The sequence below is a fragment of the Anas platyrhynchos genome, chromosome 4 (assembly GCF_047663525.1).
Source record: "Anas platyrhynchos isolate ZD024472 breed Pekin duck chromosome 4, IASCAAS_PekinDuck_T2T, whole genome shotgun sequence".
Taxonomy (NCBI): domain Eukaryota; kingdom Metazoa; phylum Chordata; class Aves; order Anseriformes; family Anatidae; genus Anas; species Anas platyrhynchos.
Genome location: NC_092590.1, coordinates 79369979 through 79394679, shown reverse-complemented (window position 1 = coordinate 79394679; position 24701 = coordinate 79369979). Strand labels below are relative to the sequence as shown.

Here is a 24701-nt window from a genome sequence, read left to right as displayed (position 1 = left end):
TCGACCCCGCCCCAGAGGCGGACCCTCAGCGGACAGCAGCTAAACAGACGCGAAACCACTGCTCGGACGAAAGATTGGCGGATAGGCCGACCAACCAGCGGCGTTGTTCTTTGACAGACAGCGCTCCCAGCCAATAGGGCCCGCCCGCAGGTGCCCGCCCCCCATAACCCCACCCTCCGGCCCCGCCCCCTTTCCCGGTGAGGGGCGGGGCCGGGACCGGGGGGCGGGGCTGGGCCCCCCCCACGGCCCGGGCACGGGGCCCACCGGGAGACCCCCCAGAGACCCCCCGGTCCCAGCCCCGGTCCCAGCCCCGGCCCCAGCGGTGCCGCCAGCCCCATCCCGTGGCCCCGGTCCCGTCCCGTGCCCCAGTCCCGTGGTCCCGGCGCTAGGCCGCGGCCTCCTGCAGCCGCAGGTTCTTCTTGTAGCAGGCCAGGCTGCAGAGGGGCAGCCCGGTGCGGGAGCAGGAGTAGCGCTTGTGGTTGGAGCAGCCGCTGACCCCGCACAGCGCGGGCGGCGGCACGGCGGGGGCGGGCGCGGGCAGCAGCGGCAGCGCCATGCCGGCCGGGAAGGACACGGTGATGCGGTCGGCGGCGTTGCAGTAGTGCACCACGGGGCACGGCGCCTGCTTGGCCCGGCGCTCCCGCAGCGTCTTCACCTTGGCCTTGTTGGTCTTGGTGAGGCGCTCGATGGTCTGGTTCTTGTTCTCCTCTGCCTTCTTGGCCGCCTGCAGGCGCCGCTTGCGGGCCCGCTCCTCCCGCTTCACCAGCATCTCCTCCGTCATCTCCTTCGTCTTGTAGCCCATGGGCAGCTCCAGCAGCGGCTGGCTCTGCTGCTTGTGCAGGAGGGCTTTCTGCGGGGGCCACGGGGGCGCCATCAGGCTGGAGGCAGGTGGGGGCACCCCGACCAGGGCCCCCCATCCCTATCCCTCCAAGGGCACGGAGGCTCCGACCTGATTCCCAGCCAGCTCTGGGGTCCCCACGCTCCTCATCTCGCCAGAGCCAGCCGCCTCTGGGGCAGCACCCAAACTGGGCAGGATGCCCCCGGCTGGGGGCTCCACACGATGGCCCCAGGGCAGTCCTCACCACCCCCCTCGCAGCCCCATTGCTCCATCCTGCCACCCTCACCTGTCGTGCTGTCAGCAGGGACTCATCCACCTCCTTCTTGAGCTCCCCGTTGTCGTCCAGCTCACCCTTCTCCAGGGCATCGAGCCAGCGCTCTTCTTCCTCCTCCTCCTCCTCACGGGCAGGGAAGCAACTCTCGGAGTCCAGGTCCGGCAGGGGTGAGGGGTCCAGGTTGCTGTCCTCATCTGGGCCAGGCAGCAAGGGACAGAACGGTCACTGGGGAGCACAGCTGCCGTGTCTGCTCCATCCTGGGGTGATGCCGTGCCCAAACTGCATCACACTCTCCCCATGATGCAGGAACCATCTCTGCCCCCCTCAGCGAGGCACTGAACACTCGCAGCCTGCTTAAAGCCTGGAGGAGGGAACCAGAACATCCCCACAGGGCCCCCACTCTTGCTCCAGCCCCTCCACCTACCCCTACAGCCCAACACTCCCTCAGAGACCCTCCAGCCCCAACGTTTCCCCGCGCTGCACCCACAGCGGTGGCGGCGCCCCGGGGCTGGCTGCGCCCCAGCACTCACCCAGCCAGGCCCGGTACTGCTCGATGGGCACCCCCTCTGTGGGCTCGTCCTCCTCATCCACCACCATCAGCGGGGAGGGGGAGCGCTGCGCCTCGGGGACCACCGTGAAGGTCGGCACGCTGCGGAGAGAGCGCGGCAGCCCCTGAGGCTGGGACAGGGCTCTGGGGGGTGGGGGCGGGCACCGGTGCTGCGGGGCTGGGGGTGCTGGGGCAGTGGGACGCGGGGGGGGCTGGGGCCAGCCGGGCCCCTGTACCAGGCAGGGTCTGGGGGTGCAGCGGCCGCACGCTCACCTCTTGGTGCCCAGGATCTGCCCCCCGAGCTTGATCTTGAGCTTGAGCTGCGGCTTCCGCAGGGCGGCTCCAGGCTCCGCGGGCTCCAGCGCGGGCGGCCCGGGCTCGTGGTGGTGTTTCTTCTTGTGCTTCTTCTTGTGCTTCTTGTGCTTCTTCTTGTGCGAGCCGTGCCCGCCGCCATCGTCCTCCTCGCCTGCGGGGCACCGCCGTCAGCCCCGCCCGGAGCCCCGGCCGCGGGACCCCGCCAGGGGAGAACGGGGCCGCCCCGCGGGGCCGACACCGGGGCCGCCGGGGCTGGGGCCCGGCCGCCGGCCGAGCCAGGGGCACCGGGCCCGGCCCGCGGAGAGCGCCGGGGAGCGCCCGGCCCCGGCCCGCCCCGGCCGCGCGGGGTCTCACCGTGCTCGCCGCCCTCGGCCCTGCCCCGCCGCCACGCCTTGCTCATCCGGCCGAGCCGCCCGCGCCCGGTGGCGGTACTGGCCCCGAAGCCCGAGCCCGCGCCGTGGGGGAACCGATTCCGGCCGGACCCACTTCCGCCCGCCGCGGGGCACCGCGCGCAGCCTCAGCAGGGCGAGGGGGCGCCGCCGCCGCCATCTTTGAAGCGGGCAGAGTCCGCCGGGCTCCAGTGCCCGGGTGGGAACCGCTGCCGCGCGCCCTGCGGCCGGGCCCGCTCCTGCCCCGCCTCGGCTCGGCCACGGCGCGGGGGGGGCCCGGGGCTGGGGGGCGGGGCGGGGGGGGGGCCGGGCCCGCCGGTACCGGGGCGCTCCGCGGCCATCCCGGGTCAGCGCCCGCGGCCGGGGGTCCCGCGGAGCCCCACGCGTGGGGCACGGCGGCGGCCACGCGCGTGTGCGCAGCCCCGGGCACGCGCCCAGGCCACCTGCACGCCCCCCCGGCACGGGCACGGGCACGCGCGGCCCCCCCGCACCCCCCCCCCCCCGGCCGCAGCTGCCCGCCCTGACTCGGGCTTTGTCCGCCCGGTGCCACGCGCGGCTGGGGGCACCGCGCCCGCCCCGCCCGTGCCAGGGGACGCCCGGTACCGGCCCCGGCCCTGGCTCCGCTCCCTCTCCGGGGGGGCCCGGTGCCTCTCAGTGTGTGCCCGGTGCAGCCCGGTGCAGCCCGGTGCGTGTCGGTGCAGCCCCGGTGCGGCGCCGCCCTCCCCCGCCGCCAGGTGCCGCCGGCCCCGGGGAGGGGTTTCCGCGACTTTGGAGCTCGGGGAAGTTCCCGCGGGTCCCGGAGCGGCCCCAACCCCCGGTACCGGCCCCGGCCCCGGTCCCGGTCCCGGCCCCGCCGCCGCGATGTTCTGCCGCAACCACCGCAGCCGGGTGACCGTGGCCCGCGGCTCGGCGCTGGAGATGGAGATCCGACGGGGCCGCTGCCGCCTCAGCCTGCTCGGTGCCGCCCCGCAGGTAGGGCCCGGCCCCGCCGCCGGGACCCGCGCGGCCGCCCCGGAGCCCCCCGGAGCCCCCCGTGCACCGCGGGACGGGCGGGAGCCCCGCGCGTGTCCCCACGTGTCCGCCTGGGCGCGCCGGGACCTCCCGTGCCGCGGGGTCCCACGAGGCTCCCGGGGCCGTGGGAACGGCCGGGGCCGCGCAACCGCCTGGGAAGGGCGAAGGCGGCGGCGGCCGCTCCCGTCCCGTCCCGTCCCGTCCCGTCCCGTCCCGCCGGTGGGACCGGGCGCTGCCGGCCCAGCGAGCCCGGCCGGGCGGAGCGGGAACCGGCCCCGCGGCACGGGAGGGGCCGTTGCCCCCGGCGGCTCCCACGGCCCCGCGCCCCCCCCGTCGGCAGCGGGGGCCGCGTCGTGCCCGGGGCGGCGGCGGGGCCGTGCCGAGCCCCGCGGCTCGGTGTCTGCCCGCGTGCAGCGGGGGGGCTGCGGCCGCCGGGGTTCCGAGCCCCGGGCACAGACGGGGGGGTCCCGGCTCTCCCGAGCCCCCTGAGCCCCGGGGTGTTTTATGGGGAGGGGGTCCCGGTAGCCCCGCACCGGCTGCAGTCGAAGCGGCGGGGTCCCGGTACACCGGGGAGGGGGGGGGGGGACGGAAGGACCCGCCGCCAGGGGGCGCCCCCGGGTCCCGGGGTGCCGGTGCCGCCGGTGCCGCGGGCGGGGGGCCGGGCCGGGGGCGGCCCCTGTAACCGGAGCCGCCGGAGGAATGCCGGGGGAGGGCGGGCCGGGGGCGGGCGGCCGCCGCCTTCCTGTGAGCGCCGCGCGGCGCCGGAGCAGCGGTCCGGGATCGGCGGCAGGTACCGGCGGGGCGGCCCCGCTGCAGCGCACACCGGGGCCGGCAGGGGGCGGCGGGGGGGCGGCGCGGGGCGCACCGGGGCCACGTCCCCGCCACGCACCCGGGACCCCGACCCCGCAACTCCCGCCACGTCCCGGCGCCCCCCGCACCCCGTTCACCCCCGTCCCTTGACCCCCCCCCCCCCGGTGCCCGGTGCCCGGTCCCGCTCCCCCCGCGCCCCGCTCAGTCCCCGCGTGCGGGTTTCGGGGCCGCTGCCCCCCCCCCCCCCTTCCCCTCGCCCCTCCCGGTCCCCCCGTCCCCCCCGTGCCCCCCGCCGCCCGCGCTGCCCTTTCCCGGCACAGAGGCCGCTTGTTCGCCGGGCGATGAAAGGCCCTTTCTCTCCGCAGCCGGGCCGGGCCGGGCCGGGCGGGGGAGGCCGCTCACGGCGCTGGACGCGGCGGGGGCCGCGGGCCGGGGGCCGGGGCGGATGCGGGATCCCCGCGCCCGGTGTCGGCGGCTCCCCGAGGGGCCGCGGCGGGGCCGATGGAGGTGGCCGGGCGGGACGGCTGCGCCCCGCTGCAGGACAAGCTGCGGATCCTGGAGGACCTCAACATGCTCTACATCCGCCAGATCGCCCTCAGCCTCGAGGTACGGGGGGGTGGGGGGGGTCGCGCCCCCCGCCCCCTCGGTAGCGACCCCCCGGTACCGGATCCCCGCGGCGCCGGGACCGAGGCTCGCGGCCGCCCAGCCCCGCGGCGGCTCCCCCCGGGGCGATGCCACGCGGCGAGGCCGGGACGGGGCGCGGGGGCCCGGGGGGGGGGCCCCGGTAACGGGCCGGTCCCGCAGCCCGGGGCCCTGCCCTGCCGCGCGGGGGTCCCCCCCGCGTCCCCCCGGTGGGGCGCACGGAGCCCGCGGTGCCCGGAGCGAATCCCCCCGCAGCCCCCTCCGCCCGTCCGGCCCGGGCGCGCTGCAGCGCTCGGTGTATGTGGGGGGGGGGTCCCACGTCGGTCGCCCCCCCCCCCTCGCCCTGCAGCGCCCCCAAAAGCTCCCCGCCGTGGGGCAGGCGCCCTATGGAGAGTGGGGCCGCCGGGCGCAGGGAGGGTGAGCGCTGCGGGGGGAGCGTGGGGCTTACGGGGGGGGGTCCCGGGGGGGGGCTGCAGCCGCCCGCGCCCCCCGCCGCGGCTCCGGTGGCTATTTATAGCTGCCGGTGATGTCACCGCTCCGGCGCTGCGGCTCCGCCAGCCCCGGCCCCGCGCCCGCCCGCAGCTCCGCCGGGCCCCGCTGCCGGGGGCCGGGGGCAGGGGGCTGGGGCACGGGGGGCGGCAGGGGGATGCCCTGGGCCGGCATGGATCGCCGCGGCACCGGCAACGTGAGGCGGGGGCCGAGCCGGCGGGGGGGCGGGGGGGGGATGCGCAGCGCCGAGGCTGCGGATTGCGGCAGGGGGGCTCCGGGGGGGTCCTGCGGGAGGGGGCAGCCCCACGCCGGGGTCTGGCATCCCCCGCCCGTGCAGCTGGGGGGTGCCCCCCTCCCCCTGCGGCTGCGGGCCCCGGGGTGTGGGGCTGGGGCTGGGGGGGGCTTTGCCACCTTCTGATGTGGCTCTGGTGCAGCTCTGGTCTCAGGGGGAGGGTCTGGGGGGCAGTGCTGGGGGGGCCGGGGTGTCCGTGGGGTGCGCGGCCCCTCCGTGCGGCACGTTAGGCAGCTGTGGGGTGCGTCACCCCTCCGTGGGGTGCGGGGCAGCATGTGGGGCACGGAGCTCCCCTGGGAGGCACGGTGAAGCTGTGGGGTGCATGGCACGTCTGTGGGGTGCATGATGGAGCTGTGGGGCACGTGGCACCTCGGTAGGGTGCATGATGGAGCTGTGGGTATCCGTCTGCCCTGTGGGGTGTCTGTGGGGCACGTGGCTCGTCTGTGGGGCGCATGATGGACCCGTGGGGTGTGTGGCACTGCTGTGGGGCACGAGGTGCAAGTGTGCGCTCTGCGACCTGTCCGTGGGGTGTGAAACAGCCGTGGGGCAGATGACATATCCGTGGGGCATGTGGCATTCCTGTGGGGTTCGTGAAGTGCTTGTGGGGTTTTTGGCTCTCCCGCGGTGTTCATGATGTATCCGCAGGGCGCACGGCGCTCCGTGGGGCACACGACGTGTCCGTGGGGCACGTGGCTCCCCAGGGGCCTGGCCGGGATGGTGGCTCTGTGCCCGGGGGGGTCAGGGGACGTGTGTGCTGAGCACAGCTCGGGGCGGGAGGGTCAGCCCCGGGCACTGGCCGTGCTGGGGGGGAGTGGGGCCGCATGGGGGCCACCGTCCCCTCCCTGTGAATGTGGCCGCCCCTTCCCGGGAACCTGTGGGGGTCTGCAGCGGTGGGGGAGGGCAGAACCCGGGACCCCCCCCACCGGGTCCTGCGCTCTCACACAGCCCATCCCGCAGGACACGGACATCCAGAAGAAGATTGACCATGAGATCCGGATGCGGGAGGGGGCCTGCAAGCTGCTGGCCGCCTGCACGCAGCGGGAGCAGGCGCTGGAGGCCACCAAGAGCCTCCTGGTGTGCAACAGCCGCATCCTGGCCTACATGTCGGAGCTGCAGCGCATGAAGGAGGTGCAGGTGATGCAGCGCGTGGCCAGGCGGTGAGGACCCCGCGGCGGGGGGTGGCTGGGAGGTGGGGGCCCCCGGGCAGCGGTCACGGCTCTGCGCTTCCTCCCGCAGCCCCTCGGACGCTGGCCCCACGGATGACCGCCTGCCCTGCCGGGGCAGGGTCTGCATCTCAGGTATGGGGTCCCCAAAAACCCTGCGGGGCCAGGGGGGGCTGCTGGGGGTCCTGCACTGGCCCCTGGGGTGAGGACAGGGCCCCGGGAGTCTCACCACCACCCCTCCCACTCCCCCAGACCTGCGCATCCCGCTGATGTGGAAGGACACGGAGTACTTCAGGAACAAGGGAGGTGAGTGGGGGGGGGTGGCAGTGCGGCCCCCAGCCCCACACTGGCCTGACCCCCGCCCCCGGCGCAGAGCTGCACCGCTGCGCCGTCTTCTGCCTCCTCCAGATCGGGGTGGAGATCTACGACACCGAGATGGTGCTGGTGGACCGGACCCTCACCGACATCTGCTTCGAGAACGCCGTCCTCTTGTGCGCGCCGCACCGGGCAGGTCCCCGCGTCCCCGCATGTCCCCGCGTCCCCCCGCGTCCCCACAACCCGCAAATCCCCGCCTGTCCCCGCGTCCCTGCTTCCCCGCACCTCCGTGCCCTCGCGTCCCTGCATCCCCACGTCCCCGGGGGCTCCCCGGCAGTGCCCCCCCCCCGGTACCAGGGGGGGGCCGGGAGCCGGGGGCTGCGTGCGCCCGCTGAGCCGTGCCCCCAGCACGGAGGCCGGTCCGGACTTCGAGCTGAAGGTGGAGCTGTACAGCGCGGGGCTGGAGGAGGAGGCGCCGGGCAGCGCGCCCAAGAAGCTGGCCAGCAAACTCAGCAGCTCCCTGGGCCGCTCCTCGGGGCGCCGGCTGCGCAGCGCCATGGACGGGGGTCCTGGCAGCCCCGGTGCTAACGGTGGCAGCGGCCCCCTGCTGCTGCCGGCCCCCAGCGTGCCGTGAGTACCTGACCCCCCCCCCGTCATCCCCCCTCCCCACCTGCTTGCCCCTCACTCTGGGCTCCCCCAGGGGCCCCAAGTATCACCTGCTGGCGCACACGGTGCTGTCCCTGGCCGAGGTGCAGGACGGTTTCCGCACCCACGACCTCGCCATCGCCTGCAATGGTGAGCGCAGCGCCGTGAGGGCTCCCCGGGCAGGGCTGGGGCTGGGGGCCTGGGGGTGGGCAGGGGGGGCTGGGGTGTGATGGGGCGGGGGAGAAGAAACTGCGGGGTCCCGGCTGGATGGGAGGGGAGAGGGGGTTGGTGGGGCTGGGGGCCTGGCAAGGTGGGGGGGCAGCACCAGGACGTGGACAGCTCTGGGGAGAGGCACGGGGGGACCAGGGGGGCCCTGCCCTAGGGCCCCCCTGTAAGTGCTGTGCCCCCCCCCCCCAGAGGAGAGCTCCTTCTGGCTGCCGCTGTATGGCAGCATGTGCTGCCGCCTGGCTGCACAGCCCCGCTGCATGGCCACCCAGATGATGTGTGGCTTCCTCAAGGTGCAGGTGAGCACGGGATGGGGACGGGGACGGGATGGGGACGGGGATGGGATGGGGATGGGACAGGGACAGAATGGGGACGGGGTGGAGCAGGGACAGGCTGTGTTGGGGCAGGGTGGGTAGGGGACAGGCAGCACCAGCCTGGTGCCAGCCATCCCTGCCGTTAGGCTATGGACCGTGGTGGGGATGGGGAGCGGGGATCCCTGTGCTGGGGAGGGGGCTGCTCCCACCCCCGGGGCTGGGCTGTGTGCACTCATCAGCCCTGTCCCACGGCAGCAGGCACCGGGAGAGCCGCAGGGCTGGGCTCGGCTGTTCTGCGTCCTGCGTGGCACCAACCTCCTCTGCTACCGGCGCCCGCAGGAGGCTGAGGCTGGCGTGGAGCCGGCGCTCACCATCGCCATCAACAAGGTAGGGGCCGGGCCGGGGGGTTGGGGGGCGTGGGGGCGTGGGCTGACCACGGCGTGCCCCGCAGGAGACCCGGATCCGCGCCACGGAGCAGGAGGCGCGCGGGAAGCTGCACAGCATGTCCGTCACCAACCGCTACGGGGCCGAGGAGGTGACCCACACGCTGCTGGCCGAGAGCCGCGCCGAGACGCAGCGCTGGATGGAGGCCTTCTGGCAGCACTTCTACGACATGAGTGCGTGCGGGGACGGGGACAGGGATGGGGACCAGGACCCCTGCCCCATGGCGCACTGAGTCCGGCCCCTCTGCTCCCCACAGGCCAGTGGAAGCAGTGCTGTGACGAGCTGATGCGCATCGAGGTGCCACCGCCGCGCCGGCCGCCTGCCCCCCTGCCCCGGCAGGGCTCGCTGTACCACGAGATGGGTGAGCACGGCCAGCGCGTGGCCTCCTCATCGTCCTCCTCATCGTCCTCCTCATCGTCCTCCTCATCGTCCTCCTCATCGTCCTCTTCATCTTCCTCTTCGTCGTCCTTCTCGCCTTCCTCTTCACCTTCCTCATCTTCCTCCTCACCTTCCTCTTCTCCGCTAACCAGCCTCTCCTGCCACCTGCGCCTCCCTAACCTCCTGCCTTCTCTCTGCTGTCCTCTGCCTCTCTCTGCCCCTGGCCGTGCCCTCCCACGGTGCAGCCCTGCCCGGCCCTGCCGTGCCGCCCTCGGCCTGCGAAGGGCTCCTGCTGCAGGATAACGCCGTCTCGGCGGAGATCCGCGCCCTGCTCTCCTCCTATTACAGCGACAGGTGACGTACGGGGCCGGCAGGCTGGGCCAGCGGCACCCGCTGCGCGGCGCGGCACAGCTCCACGGGGCACAGCCACGGGGCACGGCACGGCCACCCTGCCCACGGGGCACGGCACGGCTGCCTCTGCCTGCCGGAGGTGTCACAGCAGCACCGGCCGCAGGGCACATCCCAGCTGCCCTGGCCACAGGGCGCATCCTGGCTGTCCTGGCCACCCAGGCTGCAGGGCACATCCCAGTTGTCCCAGCTCTGGGGCGCATTCCAGCTCCGGTGCATGTCCTGGTTCTGGTGCACGTCCCAGCTCCCGTGCACATCCCAGCCTGGTGCATGTCCCAGCCGTGGGGACCATCCCAGCCGTGGGGCACGTTGTAGCCATAGGGCACATCACAGCCGTGGGGCACGTCCCGGCGCTCCTTGGGGTGGGGGTTGCAGGTGTCTGGCTCCCCGCTGACCCCCGCTCTTCCCCGCAGCTATTGAGCCGGCCGACGACATCGAGGCAGTGACGGACATCCTGACACGGCGGGCGGCAGGGCTGGAGGGGGGGCCGGGGCTGGGCTGCCCCCCCTGGCTCTCCCTCTTCGAGGGGCCCCCCCTGTGCGCCACCACCCCCAGCGGGGTCAGCCCCGGCCCCCGTGCCCGCCCCCGCACGCTCTCGCTCGATGCCAAGCTCAGCACCCTGAAGGGGCGGGGGGCCCGGCGCGCCCCCTCCCCTCGCCCCTCGCCCAGCTCCAGCTCCTCCAGCCCCGGCAGCAGCAGCCCGGACACGGAGCGTGTGCCTCCCCCCCCCAGCCTGCCGGCCCCCCCCGGGTACCTCCAGTCCCAGGTCTGAGCCCGGGACCTACGGGAGGCTCAGGGGCAGGGGGCCCTGTCCCCCCCCCACAGTGGGGGCTGACACCACAGGGGACCTGTCCTGGGAGGCGGTGGGGGGGGGTCCCAGGGGTCCCAGGCCCTGCAGGGGGCTCAGAGCTTCTTTCCCTGGGGAGAAACTGGAATTTACGGTGCCCCTGTGCTGGGGGATGGGGGGGGCACTTGGGGCCAATGCCACCACTGCAGGGGGCATTGGGGGCTGCCCCCCTCCGAGGGGTGCTCGGGGCTCACCCCACCATGAGCAGCTGTGGGCCCAGCCCAGGGGGCCAGAGCCCCCCCACTCTGCTTTCCTCACCGTTCCTAACCCTGGCCCCGCTGCACCCCGTGGGGACCAGCTGACACCACCACCTCATTCATGTGCATTAAAATTTATTTAACAGCCACTGCGTCTCACTGGGGGGGGCTGGGGGTCGCGGGGGGGCAGGGTCCTGCTGCCTGCCCTGTGCCCCCCAAGCTGGGGACCCCTGTCCCCCCCCAGCCCTGTGCTGCACAGGTGGGTCAGGGCTGTGGGTGTGTGGCTGCTTCCCAAAGCTGCTGTATGGGGGGGTGGGGGGGGAAGGGGGCCAGCGGCCCCAGTGCAAGAGGTGGTGCTGGGGGGGGGCTGGGGGGCTGCAGGCACCACACCGAGCGTGGGGCAGTGGGGCGAGGTGTGGGGCAGCCAATGCATGGGGGGCTGGGGGCAGCCCTGGCTGGGGGGGTGCTGGGGGGCACAGTAGGTGGTGCTGGGGGGGGCGGCGTGCTGCTGTCCCCCCCACTACACAGCATGGGGGGAGAGGTCCTCGTCCTCGGCTGGGGGGGTGCTGCCGGCAGGCAGCTGCTGGTGGGGGGCATCGCGGGCCAGCAGCAGGGCGAAGCCTGGGGGGGAAGAGGGGGTGAGGGCTGAGCCCGGCCAGGGGGCTCGGGACACATGGGGGGGCCGGGGGGGCGCAGCGGTACCTGGCTTGGCTTTGTGCAGCGGCTCCGGCAGGATGGTGTCACTGGGCTCATCCCCCTGCACGAGAGGGCCCCGGGGGTCCCATACTCTCAGGGCCCCCCTGCCTGGTCCTGCCCCTTGCCCCCAGCCCCATCTTGCCCCCCCCAGCCCCTGTCCTGTCATGTCCCCCCTCCATCCCATTCCTGCTCCCCCTGCTGTCCCCTCCCAGCCCCCAAACATTCACCCCCAGCCCCCCGCTGCCCCCCACCCGCCGCAGGTGCCCCCTTCCCACCTATGCCACCACCACCTGCCCCCAGCCCCCCCAGCCCTACCTGCACCGGGGGGTCCTGCTCCCAGGGGGCTGGCCACCCCCCGTGCCCGAGGTCCCCGATGCCGTTGTGCCCCGAGTCGCTCCGGGCTGGCTCCTGCTCGGGTTCCCTGATGGTCCCTGGGGGGATGTGGGCACGGCTGAGCCCCCCCCCACCAGCCCAGGTGCTGGGGCTGGGGGGCGCAGCGTGCAGGACCCCCACCCCAGCCCCACGCAGCGGGCAGGGGGCTGCGGGCACCCACCTTGCTGCGGCTCCTGGGCTGCCAGGCTGGGGAGGGCCGGATCCTGCAGCGGGCTGGGGGGGCTGGGGCCGCGCGGGGGCACCGGGGCAGGCACCAGCCCAGGGGGAGGAGACCCCCCCCGGGGGCTCGGGGCCCCCTCGCCCGGCTCCACCGGCAGCCCTGGAGACCCCCAAGCCGGGGGGCTGGGGAGGGGAGGGGTGCCCGGGGGGGGCCCCTCCTCATCCAAGGGGGTGCTGGGGGGGCTGGGCAGAGGCAGAGCCTCAGCCCCCGCGCTGCCGGTGGGGGACAGCGCAGCCGGCCCCGGGGGGGGCTGCCAGGGAGGGCTCGGGAGCGGCAGCCCCCCGCCGGGGCTGCTGGGGGAGCCCAGCCCGGGAGTGCCGCGGGGGGGCTCGGGCTCTGCCCCACGGGTGCCGTCGGGGGGCCCCGACCCGGGGGGGCTGGCGGGGGGCGGGGACCCCGGCAGGGTCGGGGGGGGCCCTGCCCCGGCTGGGCTGAGAGCCCCCGCGGCGGCACAGCGAGGGGGGGGCCCCGTCCCCGCGGGGCTGGCGGGGAGCGGCGGCGGGGGGCGGCGGGGGCTGGTGGGGGGCGCCGCCCTGAAAGCCCCGGGGTCGAGGGGCGAGGGCGAGGGCGGGGGCTCCGGCCGGCGGAAGATGAAGGCTGACTCGGTCAGGCTGCGCTGGTACCGCAGGAACGGCCGCCGGGCTCCTGGGGGAGCGCAGGTCAGCGGCCGGCCCCCGGACCCCCGGCCCGCCCCCTCCCACCCCCCCCCAGCACCTACCGGGCCGGGCGCCCCCGGGGCCGGCGGGCAGCGGAGCCCCGGAGGTGGACCCCGCGCGCTCCCGCTGCTGGAAGAAATCCCGGGGGTTCTGCGGGCGCTGGGACACCAGCACGGCCGCCTCCTGCAGCACCGGGACGGGACGGGCGTCAGCGGCGGCCCCCGGAGCCCCCCCGGTGGTCCCGTTTCCCCCGGCCCCCCCCCGCACTCACGGCCGCCTTCTCGATGGACTCGGAGCGCCGGGAGCGCTCCCGCATCGCCTCCTCGTGCTCCCGCTGCTGCTGCTCCTGCGGGACCGGGACCGGGACCGGGACCGGGACAGGGAACAGGAACGGGACCGGGACCGGGAACGGGATGGGGCCGCGGTGAGCCGGCTGGGGCGCGGCAACCCCGTGCCCACCCCGTGCCCCCGTGCCCCGTCCCCCCGTGCCCGTTCCCCGCTCACCCAGCGGGCTTTCTCCTTCCTCCGCTCCTCCGCCTCCAGCCGCGCCTGCTCCTTCCTGCCGGGACGGGGACCCTCAGGGCCGGCACCGGGGCGGCCGCCGGGGCTCGGGGACCGCGGGGAGCGCGGGTCCCGGTGCGGGGCCGCGGGGGTGCGGCGCTCACCGGTGCTCCTCGATCAGCCGCTCCTTCTCCCTGAAGCGCTGCTCGCGCTCGGCCGCCTCGCGCCTCTCCTCCTCCATGCGCTCCCGTTCCCAGCGCCGCCGCTCCTCCAGCAGCCGCCGCCGCTCCTCCTCCTTGCGCTGCTCCTCTTCGCGCTGCGCCGGGCGGCACCGGGCTCAGCGGGGCCGGGACCCCCCGGGATGGGCACCGGGGCCGAGCCCGGGCCCCCCGGGAGCGGCGGCCGCGCGGGGCGCCCCGGCCCTCACCTCGGCCTGCGCCCAGAAGGAGTCCCGCTGGGTCCGGCGGATCTCCAGCGCCGGGTTCGTCTTGCGGTAGTTGGTGCCCTGCGGGACCCGCCGGGACTCAGGGCGGCCCCGCGGCGGCGAGCACCCGGGGGGCGCCCTCGCCCTCGCCCCGCTGGTCCCGGTCCCCGTCCCCGTCCCCGGCGGCCCCGCTCACCACCAGCTCCTCGGTGTCGGCCGGGGGGGCCCTCCTGGCCGGGGGGGCCGCGGCGGGGGCCAGCTGGGCCAGAGCGCGGCTCAGCCCCTCCTGGGTCACCTCCTCGGCGCGCCGGGCGCTCAGCACCACGCTGGCCTCCTGCCGCCACACCGGGACGGAGTCAGCCCCGAGCACCCGCGGGGGTGCCCAGGAGCCGGCCACAGCCCCCCCCCCGCGCTCCCCCCGGGACGGGCCCCGAGCGCTCCCCGGGGGATCCCGGCGCCATTCCCCGACGGCTCGGGGCGCGGGGGCCGTCCCGCCGGGCGGGCCGGGGCAGCCTCCCCGCTGCTGCGGGGCCGGGCAGGATCCGGCCGGGGCAGGGAGCCCAGCCACAGCCCCGGGTCGGCGGCCAAGGCTGGGAACTGGGAACGGCGGCGCCTGAGTCAGCAGCGCCAGGAATGCACTGAGCGCAGCAAGCAAAGGTCGGGGCTGCCCCGGGGTTGGGGGGCGGGAGGAGGGGCGGGGGGAGCCCCCCCAGGTCGGGGCCCCCCCCGGCCCCCTGCCGGCCCCGACTCACCCTGAAGAAGGCTCTGATGGCCGGCAGGTGCCCGGCGCACGCCTGCCGCTGGGACTCGGGCGTCTTCTCCCCGACCTGGCACGGGCACAGGCGGCTCAGGGCTGGGGCCCCGCCGCGCCCCCCCCGCCCCGTGCCCGCCGCCGGCCGGAGCCCCCGCCGTGATCCCGCACAGCCGTGGGGCTGGGGGCCGGGGGGAGCCTCGGCCGTGCCCAGGGCGAGGTGCGAGGCGGCGGGGCCAGCCCCAGCGCCCCCCCACAGGAGCCCCCGGCCCGCACTCACCCAGCTGATGAGGACGATGCGGGGGGCGCCGGTGTTGGGGTCCCGGAGGCGGCACAGCCCGTACATGACGCTGCTGGCGCAGAACTTGGCGGCCAGCTCGTCCGCGCCCCCGGCTGCAAGGAGCGGGCGGTCAGGGGGGGCCGGGCGCTGCGGGACCCCCGCGCACTCTGCGGGGGCAGGCAGCGGCCGGTCCCCCCCCCTCCGTACCTCCGGAGTCCAGCAGCTTGAGGTCATGGTGCTTCTCGTAGGCGAAAACGGCCCTGGGGGGGCAGAGGGATCAGCAGCCGGGGGGGGGGAGCGGCACCCCCCGGGGTGGCGCCGGGAGGAGTCAGGGCAGGGCCGGGGGGGGGGCGGGTATCCAGCACCGGGTCCCCGCCGCACCGGGACCGCGCGGCCCCGCCGGCCCCCGCCCACCAGTGCCCGGCCCCCGCGCCGTGCCCACCCCATCGCACACCCCCGCCGTGCCCCCCCCGCTGCCCGCCGGGCTCAATTCGTGGAAGTGCCGCCGGCAGCATCCGCCCAGGGGACAATGGGGCCGCGGGAAGCGCCGCAGCGCCCGGACCCCCCCGGCCCGTGCCCGCCCCCCGTCTCCCCCGGTGATACCGGCCCCGAGCCGGCCTCTCCCCGCTGCCCGAGAGCCCCCCCAGCGACCGGGCAGCCCCGACCCGCCGGCGCCCCCGGGCCTCGTGCGCCCGGGGCTGGTGCCGGGGGGGCCGGGGAGCCCCCCGCCGGGGCGGCATTCCCCGCCAGCCGCCGCCGCCTTTGTCTCGGCACGGCTCCGATTACAGCCGCATGTGGCGGCACGCTGCGCGCCGGGGACACGGCGCGGCCCGGCTCCAGCAGCACGCGTGCGGAGCGGCACGGCCCGGCACGGCTCGGTAGCGGCGCGCTGGAGCACGGAGCGGCTCGGGGCCACGGGGCAGAGGGCAGCGGCCGCGGGGCCGCGCGGCACCGGGAAGCGGCGGGGAAAGGGGCGGCCCCGCCCCCGGACCCCCCCCAGCCCCGCCGCCGCCGCCAGCCCGGGGGACCCGCCGCGACAGCCGGCCCCGACCGCGGCCGCCCGGTGTCGGGAGGGCGCCGGCCCCCGGCCCGGCTCCCGCGGGAGGAGCGGCACCGGTCCCGGGACAGGCTCCGCCGCCGCCCCGCCGGCATCGGGAGGGGCGCGGGGCTCCCACGCCCGGGTGGGGCCGGGCAGGAGCCGCGGTCCCCACGCGGTGGGGCCGGGGGGGGGATGGCAGAGCCGGGCGGGGCGCTGCGGGCACCCCCGGGCTGGCACCGGTGCGGGGGCGCGGCCGCTCCCCCCGGCCCTGGCGCGTCCCGGAGCCGTTCAGCCCCGGCGGGCCCCGCACCCCGGAGCCGCTCCCAGCCCGACGGGCCGGGCCGGGCCGCCCGGTTCCCTGCCCGGGTCCGCGGGCTCAGCGCCGGGCGGGGCCCAGCCCCGGGGCCGCGGCACCGTCTCGGCACCGTCCCGCCGTCCCCGTTCCCCGGGGCCACGCTCGTCCGGTCCCGGTGCGCGGGTCCACGTGCGGCCCAGGACCCCCTGTCCAGGCTCCGGTGCCCGGGTTCCCCGGCCCCGCGGGGGTCCCCCCCGCCCGCTGCCCCGCACGTCGCGGTCCCCGCCCGTGCCCGGTGCCGAAGCCCGTCCGTAGCCCGGTGCCCGGTGCCCTCACCAGTTGGTGGCCGCCCGCGGGTTGCCCACGTCCTCCTTGGCCGCCAGCAGCGCCAGCCGGTGCCGGTCCAGCCCCGGGGCCCCCATGCTGCGCCCTGCCCGGCCCCGCGCCGCCCGGACAGATCCTGCGCCCGGCCCGGCCCCGCCTCCGCCGCCGCCGGGAGGGCGGGGAGGGACCGGGCGGGACCGGGCGGGACCGGGCACCGCGCCAGCCCCGCGCCCTGTGCCCGGCCCGGAGGGGGCGGTGGAGGGGGCGCGGGGCCGCTACCGGCGGCGGGGCCGTTACCGGTGCACGGGGGCCGCCCGGTGGCCGCCCGGGACGGGGTCGCTGCCGCCGGGGGGGGTCCCGGCCCGGGGCAGAGCGCGGGGGCGCGGCGGTGCCGGGTCCCCCCCGCCGGTTCGGGAGCCCGAGGGCGTGGGTGCGGGGCGTGGGTCCGTGGGCTCGTGGGTGCCACGCGGTACCGTGGGCAGAGCGCGGGGCCCACAGCGCGGCGTGGGGGCGATGCGGGGGTCCCGCTGCGTGGCGTGGGCACAGGGCAGGGTCCCACGCGGTGACAGGGGCTCAGGGCGGGGTCCCACGCGTAACACGGGTGCAGGGCAGAGCGCCCCGGGGGGGCCGGGACGTGGGTGGGGGCGCGGCGGGGCCGGTGCGGGCGGACGCGACGCGTGACGCGGAGCCCCCCCGGGGCCCGGCCCCCCCAGGAGCGGCCTCCCCACGCGCGGGGCCGCCCGGCGCCGCTGCCCTTATTTGGTCACCGCGGCCTCCGAGCCCCAAAGCCCCAGAGAGAGAAAAAATTCGGCAGCGGCAGCTGCGGCCGGGCGGGGGGGGCGCCCCCCGGGGGGCGGGGATGAGCCCCCCCCCGCGCCGTGTCGCTGCGCCGCCCCGTGTCCCGGCACCGTCCCGTGTCCCGCAGCGCCCCGTGCCGCCCCCAGCCCCGCACACGGGGGTGCCCATCGCTGCTGTCCCCCCCCCAGCTCTCCCCAGCTCGGCTGTCGCTGCTGGCGGCCTGGGGCGGGGGCCCGGTCCCGCAGTCCCCGGCCGCCGGGCCCGTCCTGGTCCCTTCTCTGATGTGCGCAACGGGGGCACCGCTGGGGACCCCTGCGGGGGGGGCCGAGCTGCAGCCCATGCGGGCACGGGGACCCAGACACCACAGCCCTCACGCCCCCAAAACAAGGGGCCCCCGCCACAGCAGCCACCGATGCCCTGGGCCACTGGCACACAGCGGTACCCAGTCCTGGGGGGACAGCCCCGAGCCCCCGGGGACCCACAGGAGGTGACCGGGGACAGGGAGAGCTCCGGCACGGGGGGGGGACCCCGGGTGTGGTGTGCCCGCAGGGCCTGGTGCAGCACCGGCACCCCGAGGCGCTGGGGCAGGAGAGCTGCGGGCACCGCGGGGCTCCGGCAGGGCTTTGGGGGCAGGGACAGAGGGACGGCGGGACAGCGGGCAGGCCTGGAGGCCCATGGCGTTACTGGTTTGTACTGGAGCTTGCTGGTGGCACTGTGAATGCTGGTGCACCCCTGTGTCCCTGGTGTCCCGCTGTGCCAGGCGTGTGCTGGTTGTGCTGGGCCACTGGTGGCACTGGTGTCACGGGTGCCACTGGTTTCACTGGTGCCGCTGGTGCCGCTGGTGCTGCTGGTGCCACTGGTGCCACTGGTGCCACTGGTGTCACTGGTTTCACTGGTGCCATTCATGCTGCTGGTGTCGCTGGAGACACTGGTGCTGGTGCTGCCACTGGTGCCACTGGTGCCACTGACTGGTGCCACTGGTGCTGCTGGTGTCACTGGTGTCACTGGTGTCACTGGGGTTGCTGGTGCTGCTGGTACCTCTGGTGTTACTGGTGCCACTGGTGCCATTGGTGCCACCGATGCTGCTGGTGTCACTGGTGTCACTGGTGTCACTGGGGTTGCTGGTGCTGCTGGTGTTACTGGTGACACTGGTGCCGGTGGTGCCACTGGTGCCACCGGTGCTGCTGCTGTCCCTGCTGTCCCTTTCACCGCCGGTGCCCCTCGTGACCCCGCTGTCGCTCCGTGCCCCCGCGGCTCCCGGTGTCTCCGCCGTCCCCCCCGTCGGCGCTGGGCGGGTGGGCGTGGCGAGGAGAGGGGCGTGGCTTTCACACATAGCCCCGCCCACCAGGGGGCGTGTCCCTCCCGCAGGGCCCCGCCCACCGGGGGCTCGGCCGCGCACGCCGCCGGCCGCGAGGAGCGCGGGGGCGGGGCCGGTCACGTGGGCGCGGCGCCCCCTGGCGGCGCTCCTTTGTCCGCGCGCGGGCGGGGCCGCGGCGGGGCGGGCGCGGATTGGCGGCGGGGGGGAGGGGGTCGAAGGGGGCGTGGCCTGGCGGGGCGTGGCCGGCGCGGATTGGCGGCGGACGCGGGGCGTGGCCGAGGGGGCGTGGCTCGGCGCGGCGGGGCGGGCGCTGATTGGCTGCGGGGCGGGGCGGGGCGGGGAGGGGCGGGGCGGGCGGGGTAACGGGCCCGGGCGGCGGCGGCGGCGGCGGCGGCGCGGGATGGGCGGGGGGCGCTGAGCGGGGCCCCCATGGACCTGGACGTGGACTACGAGCGGCCCAACGTCGAGACCATCAAGTGCGTGGTGGTGGGCGACAACGCCGTGGGCAAGACCCGGCTGATCTGCGCCCGCGCCTGCAACGCCACCCTCAGCCAGTACCAGCTGCTGGCCACGCACGTGCCCACCGTGTGGGCCATCGACCAGTACCGCGTCTGCCAGGAGGTGCGGGGGCACCGGGGGGACAGGGGGGGGTTAGGGGAGGAGCCCCCCGAACCCCCCCGGGGAGCCCCCACCCACCCCGGGCAGCCGCTGACCGCCGCCCCCGCAGGTGCTGGAGCGCTCCCGGGACGTGGTGGACGAGGTGAGCGTGTCGCTGCGGCTCTGGGACACCTTCGGGGACCACCACAAGGACCGGCGCTTCGCCTACGGCAGGTGGGGATGGGGTGGGGGGGGCGCGGGGGGCGCGGTCCCGCTCCGAGCCCCGGTGGTGGGCGGGGGGTGCAGAGCCCGAGGGACACCCCCCCCCCCCCCCCCCCACGGGACCCGACCCGTGGCCGGGTGGGACGCGGGGGGGCCGGGAGAGGTCTGCCCCCCCCACACACCTCCCACCCCCCTCCGGTGTCCGGTTGCAGCCCCGGGGGCACCGTGACCCAAGGGACAGGACAGGCACCGGCTCTGGGGGCAGCTCTGGGTGCCCGGCAGGCAGTGGCAGCACCGGGGGGCTCCGGGGGGGTATTTGGGACACAACGGGACCCACCGCACCCGGGGCTGCACAGCCATGGGGTCCTGGGGCAGGACCCGGGGGGTCCCCGGCTGTGGCCAAGAGCAGGCACTGAGCCCCGGTGCCGAGCGGCTGAGCCCGTCCTGGCACCGGGAGATCCCCGTGGCCGTGGCTGTGACCGTGGCTGTGGCCGAGAGGGTGACAGCCCCCGACCCCTCATGCCCCCCCCCGTGCCAAGTGGCTGGGCTGTAAACAACCCCTTCCCCGTGGCCTCTGGCATGTCCAGGCTCTTATCGCCCTGCCGCAGCGCGCCAGCTTGGCTTGGTGAGCTCTGAGCTCCCCTCCGTGTGGGGGGGCAGGGACGCCCGTTGGGAATGGGGGCACCCCCGGGTGAGGGGGCACAGCCCGGGGTGCCCAGAGCGCACCCAGTGCCACCACCCTGCCGTCCCCTTCCCCGCGGGGCAGCGGGTGCCGGCTGAGCTGCGGCTCCCGTGCTGGCCGGGGGCCCGGGGGGGCGGGAGGACGGCGTCTATCTTGGTCCCCGGCATGGGCCCAGCTCCAAACACGGCTCCTGGTCACGTCTCGGAAGGCACGGACTAAAAACAAACCCGGCCTGGGGGACACGCGGCTGCTCCCGGCCGCCCTGAGGGTCCCTTCCCACAGGGGTCCGGCCCCACGATGGGCACGGGACGGGGCTCGGGTCCCCTGCATCTGCTCTGCCCCTGTCCTGGCTGCTCTTGGTGGGCATCCCCCTGCAGCCGCCGGTGCACGTGGCGCCTGTGGGTTGTGCCAGGACAGGGCTGCGCTGACCCCCTTCCTCCCCCTCTTCCTCTTCCTCCTCCTCGCCGCAGGTCGGATGTGGTCGTGCTCTGCTTCTCGCTGGCCAACCCCAACTCCCTGCGCCACGTGAAGACCATGTGGTACCCCGAGATCAAGCACTTCTGCCCGCGGACCCCCATCATCCTGGTGGGCTGCCAGCTGGACCTGCGCTACGCCGACCTGGAGGCCGTCAACCGTGCCCGGCGCCCCCTGGCCAAGTGAGGCTGCGCCCGGTGGGCGGGCGGGGGGTTGGGGTCCGGGACCCCCCATGCGGTGACACGGCCCCGCTCTGCACCCCCAGGCCCATCAAGCCCACGGACATCCTGCCCCCGGAGCGGGGCCACGAGGTGGCCAAGGAGCTGGGTGTGCCCTACTACGAGACCAGCGTGGTGGCCCAGTTCGGCATCAAGGACGTCTTCGACAACGCCATCCGTGCCGCCCTCATCTCCCGCCGCCACCTGCAGTTCTGGAAGTCCCACCTGAAGAAGATGCAGCGCCCGCTGCTGCAGGCCCCCTTCCTGCCCCCCAAGCCCCCGCCGCCCGTCATCCACATCCCCGACCCCCCGGCCAGCCGCAGCTGGGGCCCCGCCGCCCTTTTCTGCACCCCGCTGTGCGCCGACGTCGTCTTCCAGCTGCAGGGCGGCCAGCAGGTCTTCGCGCACCGCGTCTACCTGGCCACCTCCTGCTCCAAGTTCTATGACCTCTTCACCCTGGAGGGGCCGCGGGGGGCGGCCAAGGAGCCGGCCGCCCGCGCCCGCAGCCTGGATGGGGAGCGGGGGGCGCTGGGCGAGGGGGCGCGCGCCCCGCTGCGGACCTCGCAGAGCGATGATGCCCTGCGGCCGGTGGCGGGGGATGGCGCGGTGCCCGGTGCCCGCGACCTGTCGGCGTGGGGCCGTGGCTTTGTCAGCATGCGCTGGGAGCTGGTGGAGGACCCGGTGGCGGGGCGGGAGAAGCGGATGACGGTGGTGTGCATGGACCGGCTGGTGCAGGCGGAGCCCTTCCGCGCCGTGCTGGAGTACCTCTACACCGGGCGGCTGGACCAGGCCCGCGGGGACCTGATGCAGGTGGCCACCATCGCCGAGCTGCTGGAGGTCTTCGACCTGCGCATGATGGTGGCCAACGTGCTCAACAAGGAGAGCTTCATGAACCAGGAGATCACCAAGGCCTTCCACGTCCGCCGTGCCAACCGCATCAAGGAGTGCCTGGGGAAGGGGGTCTTCGCAGGTACAGGGGGCAAGGGGTGGCGGTGCCCTGCGGGGACATCACACGGGCTCCCTCCCCTCCACCTGGGTCATTCAGCTCCTGATGGGCCATGCACGAACCTGGGCTCGTGGCTGCCCTGAGCGCTGCCCCTCCACCAGGGCCACGCTGGGCTGCGCTCCCAGAGCCCTCGTCCCCTCCCCACGCCACCCTTGGCACCCGTGTGGCTGTGCTGCTGTCCCTGTGCTGGGCTGGCTGCGGTGCGTGGGGCTGGCATCCCTGCACCAGCCCTGCACCAGTCCCTGGTGTGGGACAGGGACAGCCGAGGGGTGCCTGCCCCGTGCTGAGCCTGTCCCTGTGCCACCCCAGACGTGGTTTTCCGCGTGGATGACGGGACCGTGCCGGCGCACAAGCCCCTGCTGATTGCCGGCTGCGACTGGATGATGGCCATGTTCCGGGGGGCTTTCCGGGAGAGCTACGCTGCCGAGGTGAGGGCATGGGGATGGCTGGGGGGGGACACCACGAGGCTGTCGTGGGGCTGCAGCTCTGCTGGCACGGGGCACACGGGGCCCAACTGTGCCCATGGTGTCCCCATGGTGGGGCAGGCGATGCCGGTGGCGGGGCAGGGTCCGTCCTTGCCGCAGCGCCCACCCCACCACCAGAGACCGGCCCCCAACCCCTGTCCCTCCAGGTCTCCCTGCCGGGCACCAACTGCGCCTGCCTGCGCGCCGTCCTCGACTTCCTCTACACCGGCGTCTTCACCCCCACGCCCGACCTGGACGCCATGGAGCTCCTCATCCTCACCAACCGCCTCTGCCTGCCCCGGCTGCAGGCGCTCACAGGTGAGCCCCCCCGCGCCCCGCTGACGTCAGCTGCCAATACGATTACGGAGCCATGGGGATGGGATCGATGCGGCCCCGGGGTGTCATTGGCGGGGCCCTTATGTAAGAGCCCGACGAGCCCGGCGTAACCCCGCCGCATGGCTGCACCGTGTCCCCCGGCGCTCACGGCCCCCCCTCCCTGCCCCCAGAGCAGTACGCCGTGGATGAGCTGCTCCGAGCCTTCATGCAGCAGGTGGAGATCGACGAGCAGGTGATCATCTACCTGGAGATGACGCAGGTACGCAGGGTGGGGGGCACAGGGTGGGGGCTGCTCCGGGGCACGAAGCCCCAGGGTGGGCTCCGGGCTGTGAATCCCCAGCCCTGGCTCCCCCCATCCCCTGCCTGCAGTTCCACAACGCCCGGCAGCTGGCCGCCTGGTGCCTGCACTACATCTGCACCAACTACAACAGCGTCTGCCGCCGCTTCCCCCGGGAGATGAAGTTCATGTCCCCAGGTAGGCTGCCGGGGGGCCGGGCAGGGATGGCCCCGGTGGTGCCGGGTCCGGCTGTGCCGTGACACGCCGCCGTCCCCACAGAGAACCAGGCGCACTTCGAGCGGCACCGCTGGCCGCCGGTGTGGTACCTGAAGGAGGAGGACCTGTACCTGCGCTCCAAGAAGGAGCGGGATCGCGAGGAGCAGCTGCAGCGCAAGCAGCACACCCGCAGCAAGTGGTGCTTCTGGCGCCCCTCGCCCCACGTCTCCTGAAGCGAGGGGCACAAGGGGCACGGCCGTGACGCGCCCCGGGGCAAGGGGCACGGCCGCGCCCCGGCTGGCACAGGGTGGGGGGCTCCCCTCTCCGCCCCCCCCCTGCCCCGGGGCTGCGGCTGCTGCGGGCCCTGGGGGCTGCCTGTTTACACCCCCGTCCCCAGGCTGGTTTACAGGCGCTCGCTGCCGCCGCCGCTCTGGTTTACGGCCCCATTCCCCCCCCCGCCGCCGCCTCGCGGTGCCTTTCCCTGGGGCGGCGGCGTGCCAAGCCGGGCAGGGCCCCCCCACCCCAGCCGGCGCTGGTGCTACCTCTGACCGAGCAGTATTGTGGGGCTGGGGGCTCTGCTGCCCCCTCCCCTGCCAGGGCCCCGCGGGAGGGTGCTGGCTCCCCGGGCTGGGGCTCCCCGGCCGGGCTCTCTGGTGCTGTTTTTTCCCCCCTTCCTCTGCCTCAGCGGAGGTGGGGGCCAAGCTGTGAGCGGGGCACGGGGCGGGAGGGCAGAGGGGCCGCGGGGGCTGCGTGTGCCACAGGAGCTGCCCCTGCCCGCCGAGGGCGTCCCGGCTCACCCCGGTCATCTCTGTGCCTTGGACACGTCCCGGAGGGGCCGACGTCCCCGTCGCGGTGTCCCTGCGCTGCACAACCCTTTGTACACTTTTCTACTCCGCTCGCCCCGACCCAGCACAACCTCCCGGGCGCCTGCGCCCGCCTCAAGGGCTCTTTGTACCTTCGCCTTCCCAACCACTGTGAGTGGGGCGCCGCGCTTTGCCGCGCCGAGTTTTAACCTTTAATAAAGCCTTTTGTAACGGGACGGGGCTCCCGCTCCTGCTCAGGGTCCCACAGCAAGGAGCGACGCGGGGGGCTCGGTTCAGGTGCGTTTATTGGGGGGGAGGTATGGGGCTGGGGGGCTGGGGGGCTGGGGGCACAGGGCAGGGTGCGGAGTCCTGACCCATAGCCAGGGGGGCAGCACATGGGGGGTGCAGCATGAGCAGGGGGTGCAGCAGGGGGTGCAGCAGCGGGGTGCGATGCTTGGGCTCAGCGGGGCTGGGAAAGGGGCACGATGGGGGCCAGGGGCTGTGGCCCGCAGCTGGGGGCAATGGGCCCCCTGCCCACAGCGTGGCTCTCCCCCAGCGCAGCAGCAGGGGCTGGGGCTGGGGCTGGGGCTGCCTTTCCCAGGGCCAGGCCGGACCCTGCTGCTGCCAGGAGCTGCAGGAAGCTCCTGCGGGGCCGAGCCGGATCCGGGAGCTGCGGGAAGCTCCTTCCCTGCCTGCTGAGGACAGGGCCTGCCCCGGGCAGGGCCCCCCCGCACATGGGGCCCCCCTGCCCCCGCAGGGCCCTGGGAACAGCAGCCAGCAGAGAGGGACTGGGACAGGGACAAGGACCAGGGGGACAGCGACTGTTGGGACAGGGCCGAGCCCTGCCCTGGACGCAGAGGGGGAAGCACCGGGAACGTGGGGGGAGCCCCAGCACGGTGTGTGCCCCCTTCCAGCACCCCCAGTCTGGGGCAGGGTCAAAGCCAGCGGGGAGCTGGGCTGAGGCTGGGGGCTGGAGCAGGAGCCCAGCCTGCTGGCACGCAGCGCCACGGCTCCTCTCAGCGCCACGGCTCCGCTGGGTGACCTCGCAGCCTGTCCCTGGGGCGCTCAGCTGGCCTGGACGAGCGCAGTGCGGCCGCCTCTGCTTTTTCCAGCCCAGGAGCGCAGCTGCGGCCCCGCACAGCTGCCTGCCAGTCGGGGGCCCGCTGGG

General features: G+C 75.7%; 4 protein-coding genes across 14 annotated transcripts; 2 read left to right on the top strand and 2 right to left on the bottom strand.

Annotated features, from left to right (window-relative positions):
* Positions 1–62: 62 nt before the first annotated feature.
* On the bottom strand, positions 63–2524 carry INO80B (INO80 complex subunit B). Its single transcript, XM_038178885.2, has 5 exons — positions 2329–2524; positions 1933–2125; positions 1643–1761; positions 1125–1306; positions 63–850 (listed from the first exon to the last, which is right to left on the bottom strand). The coding sequence occupies exons 1-5, from the start codon at positions 2372–2374 to the stop codon at positions 386–388; spliced, it is 1005 nt and encodes a 334-aa protein (XP_038034813.1). The 5' UTR covers positions 2375–2524; the 3' UTR covers positions 63–385.
* A 168-nt stretch (positions 2525–2692) lies between these two features.
* On the top strand, positions 2693–10688 carry RTKN (rhotekin). 10 transcript variants are annotated; one of them, XM_072037983.1, is made up of 14 exons: positions 3980–4164; positions 4550–4790; positions 6565–6764; positions 6844–6905; positions 7023–7076; positions 7144–7261; positions 7494–7715; positions 7786–7880; positions 8148–8254; positions 8528–8656; positions 8721–8886; positions 8970–9074; positions 9337–9445; positions 9913–10035. In XM_072037983.1, the coding sequence occupies exons 2-14, from the start codon at positions 4686–4688 to the stop codon at positions 9917–9919; spliced, it is 1479 nt and encodes a 492-aa protein (XP_071894084.1). In that variant the 5' UTR covers positions 3980–4164; positions 4550–4685; the 3' UTR covers positions 9920–10035. The 10 variants fall into 10 exon arrangements, with proteins under 10 accessions (XP_071894081.1, XP_071894080.1, XP_071894086.1 ...); XM_072037981.1 differs by having other exon boundaries at positions 8525–8656; positions 9244–9445; XM_072037982.1 differs by having other exon boundaries at positions 3984–4164; positions 8525–8656.
* On the bottom strand, positions 10662–16294 carry LOC119716903 (drebrin-like). The gene is made up of 14 exons (XM_038178874.2): positions 16135–16294; positions 14672–14724; positions 14465–14577; positions 14186–14260; positions 13630–13767; positions 13437–13514; positions 13174–13325; positions 13013–13067; positions 12780–12854; positions 12571–12691; positions 11793–12497; positions 11555–11670; positions 11246–11300; positions 10662–11164 (listed from the first exon to the last, which is right to left on the bottom strand). The coding sequence occupies exons 1-14, from the start codon at positions 16218–16220 to the stop codon at positions 11064–11066; spliced, it is 1923 nt and encodes a 640-aa protein (XP_038034802.2). The 5' UTR covers positions 16221–16294; the 3' UTR covers positions 10662–11063.
* Positions 16295–18567: 2273 nt separating this feature from the next.
* Positions 18568–23769, top strand: LOC119716905 (rho-related BTB domain-containing protein 2). Of its 2 annotated transcripts, none has more exons than XM_038178877.2 (9): positions 18568–18859; positions 18966–19069; positions 20210–20395; positions 20479–21401; positions 21747–21865; positions 22069–22219; positions 22408–22496; positions 22607–22712; positions 22794–23769. In XM_038178877.2, the coding sequence occupies exons 1-9, from the start codon at positions 18668–18670 to the stop codon at positions 22961–22963; spliced, it is 2040 nt and encodes a 679-aa protein (XP_038034805.2). In that variant the 5' UTR covers positions 18568–18667; the 3' UTR covers positions 22964–23769. The 2 variants fall into 2 exon arrangements, with proteins under 2 accessions (XP_038034805.2, XP_038034806.2); XM_038178878.2 differs by having other exon boundaries at positions 18836–18859; positions 18966–19065.
* The last annotated feature ends 932 nt before the right edge of the window (positions 23770–24701 follow it).

What these genes read in the sequence shown, in the direction of transcription:
- INO80B (XM_038178885.2), bottom strand. Translation starts at nt 2,374, where the DNA reads ATGAGCAAGGCGTGGCGGCGGGGCAGGGCCGAGGGCGGCGAGCACG. An exon ending in GGCCGAGGGCGGCGAGCACG is followed by an intron (nt 2,126 to 2,328) that starts GTGAGACCCCGC and finishes GGTGCCCCGCAG; the next exon opens with GCGAGGAGGACGATGGCGGC. An exon ending in CAGATCCTGGGCACCAAGAG is followed by an intron (nt 1,762 to 1,932) that starts GTGAGCGTGCGG and finishes CTCTCTCCGCAG; the next exon opens with CGTGCCGACCTTCACGGTGG.
- RTKN (XM_072037979.1), top strand. Translation starts at nt 3,225, where the DNA reads ATGTTCTGCCGCAACCACCGCAGCCGGGTGACCGTGGCCCGCGGCTCG. An exon ending in TGCTCGGTGCCGCCCCGCAG is followed by an intron (nt 3,336 to 6,564) that starts GTAGGGCCCGGC and finishes CCCATCCCGCAG; the next exon opens with GACACGGACATCCAGAAGAA. An exon ending in GTACTTCAGGAACAAGGGAG is followed by an intron (nt 7,077 to 7,143) that starts GTGAGTGGGGGG and finishes CCCCCGGCGCAG; the next exon opens with AGCTGCACCGCTGCGCCGTC.
- LOC119716903 (XM_038178874.2), bottom strand. Translation starts at nt 16,220, where the DNA reads ATGGGGGCCCCGGGGCTGGACCGGCACCGGCTGGCGCTGCTGGCGGCC. An exon ending in GGAAGGAGAAAGCCCGCTGG is followed by an intron (nt 12,855 to 13,012) that starts GTGAGCGGGGAA and finishes CCGGTCCCGCAG; the next exon opens with GAGCAGCAGCAGCGGGAGCA. An exon ending in CCCCGGGGGCGCCCGGCCCG is followed by an intron (nt 12,498 to 12,570) that starts GTAGGTGCTGGG and finishes GCGCTCCCCCAG; the next exon opens with GAGCCCGGCGGCCGTTCCTG.
- LOC119716905 (XM_038178877.2), top strand. Translation starts at nt 18,668, where the DNA reads ATGGACCTGGACGTGGACTACGAGCGGCCCAACGTCGAGACCATCAAG. An exon ending in CGGCGCTTCGCCTACGGCAG is followed by an intron (nt 19,070 to 20,209) that starts GTGGGGATGGGG and finishes TCCTCGCCGCAG; the next exon opens with GTCGGATGTGGTCGTGCTCT. An exon ending in GATGAAGTTCATGTCCCCAG is followed by an intron (nt 22,713 to 22,793) that starts GTAGGCTGCCGG and finishes CCGTCCCCACAG; the next exon opens with AGAACCAGGCGCACTTCGAG.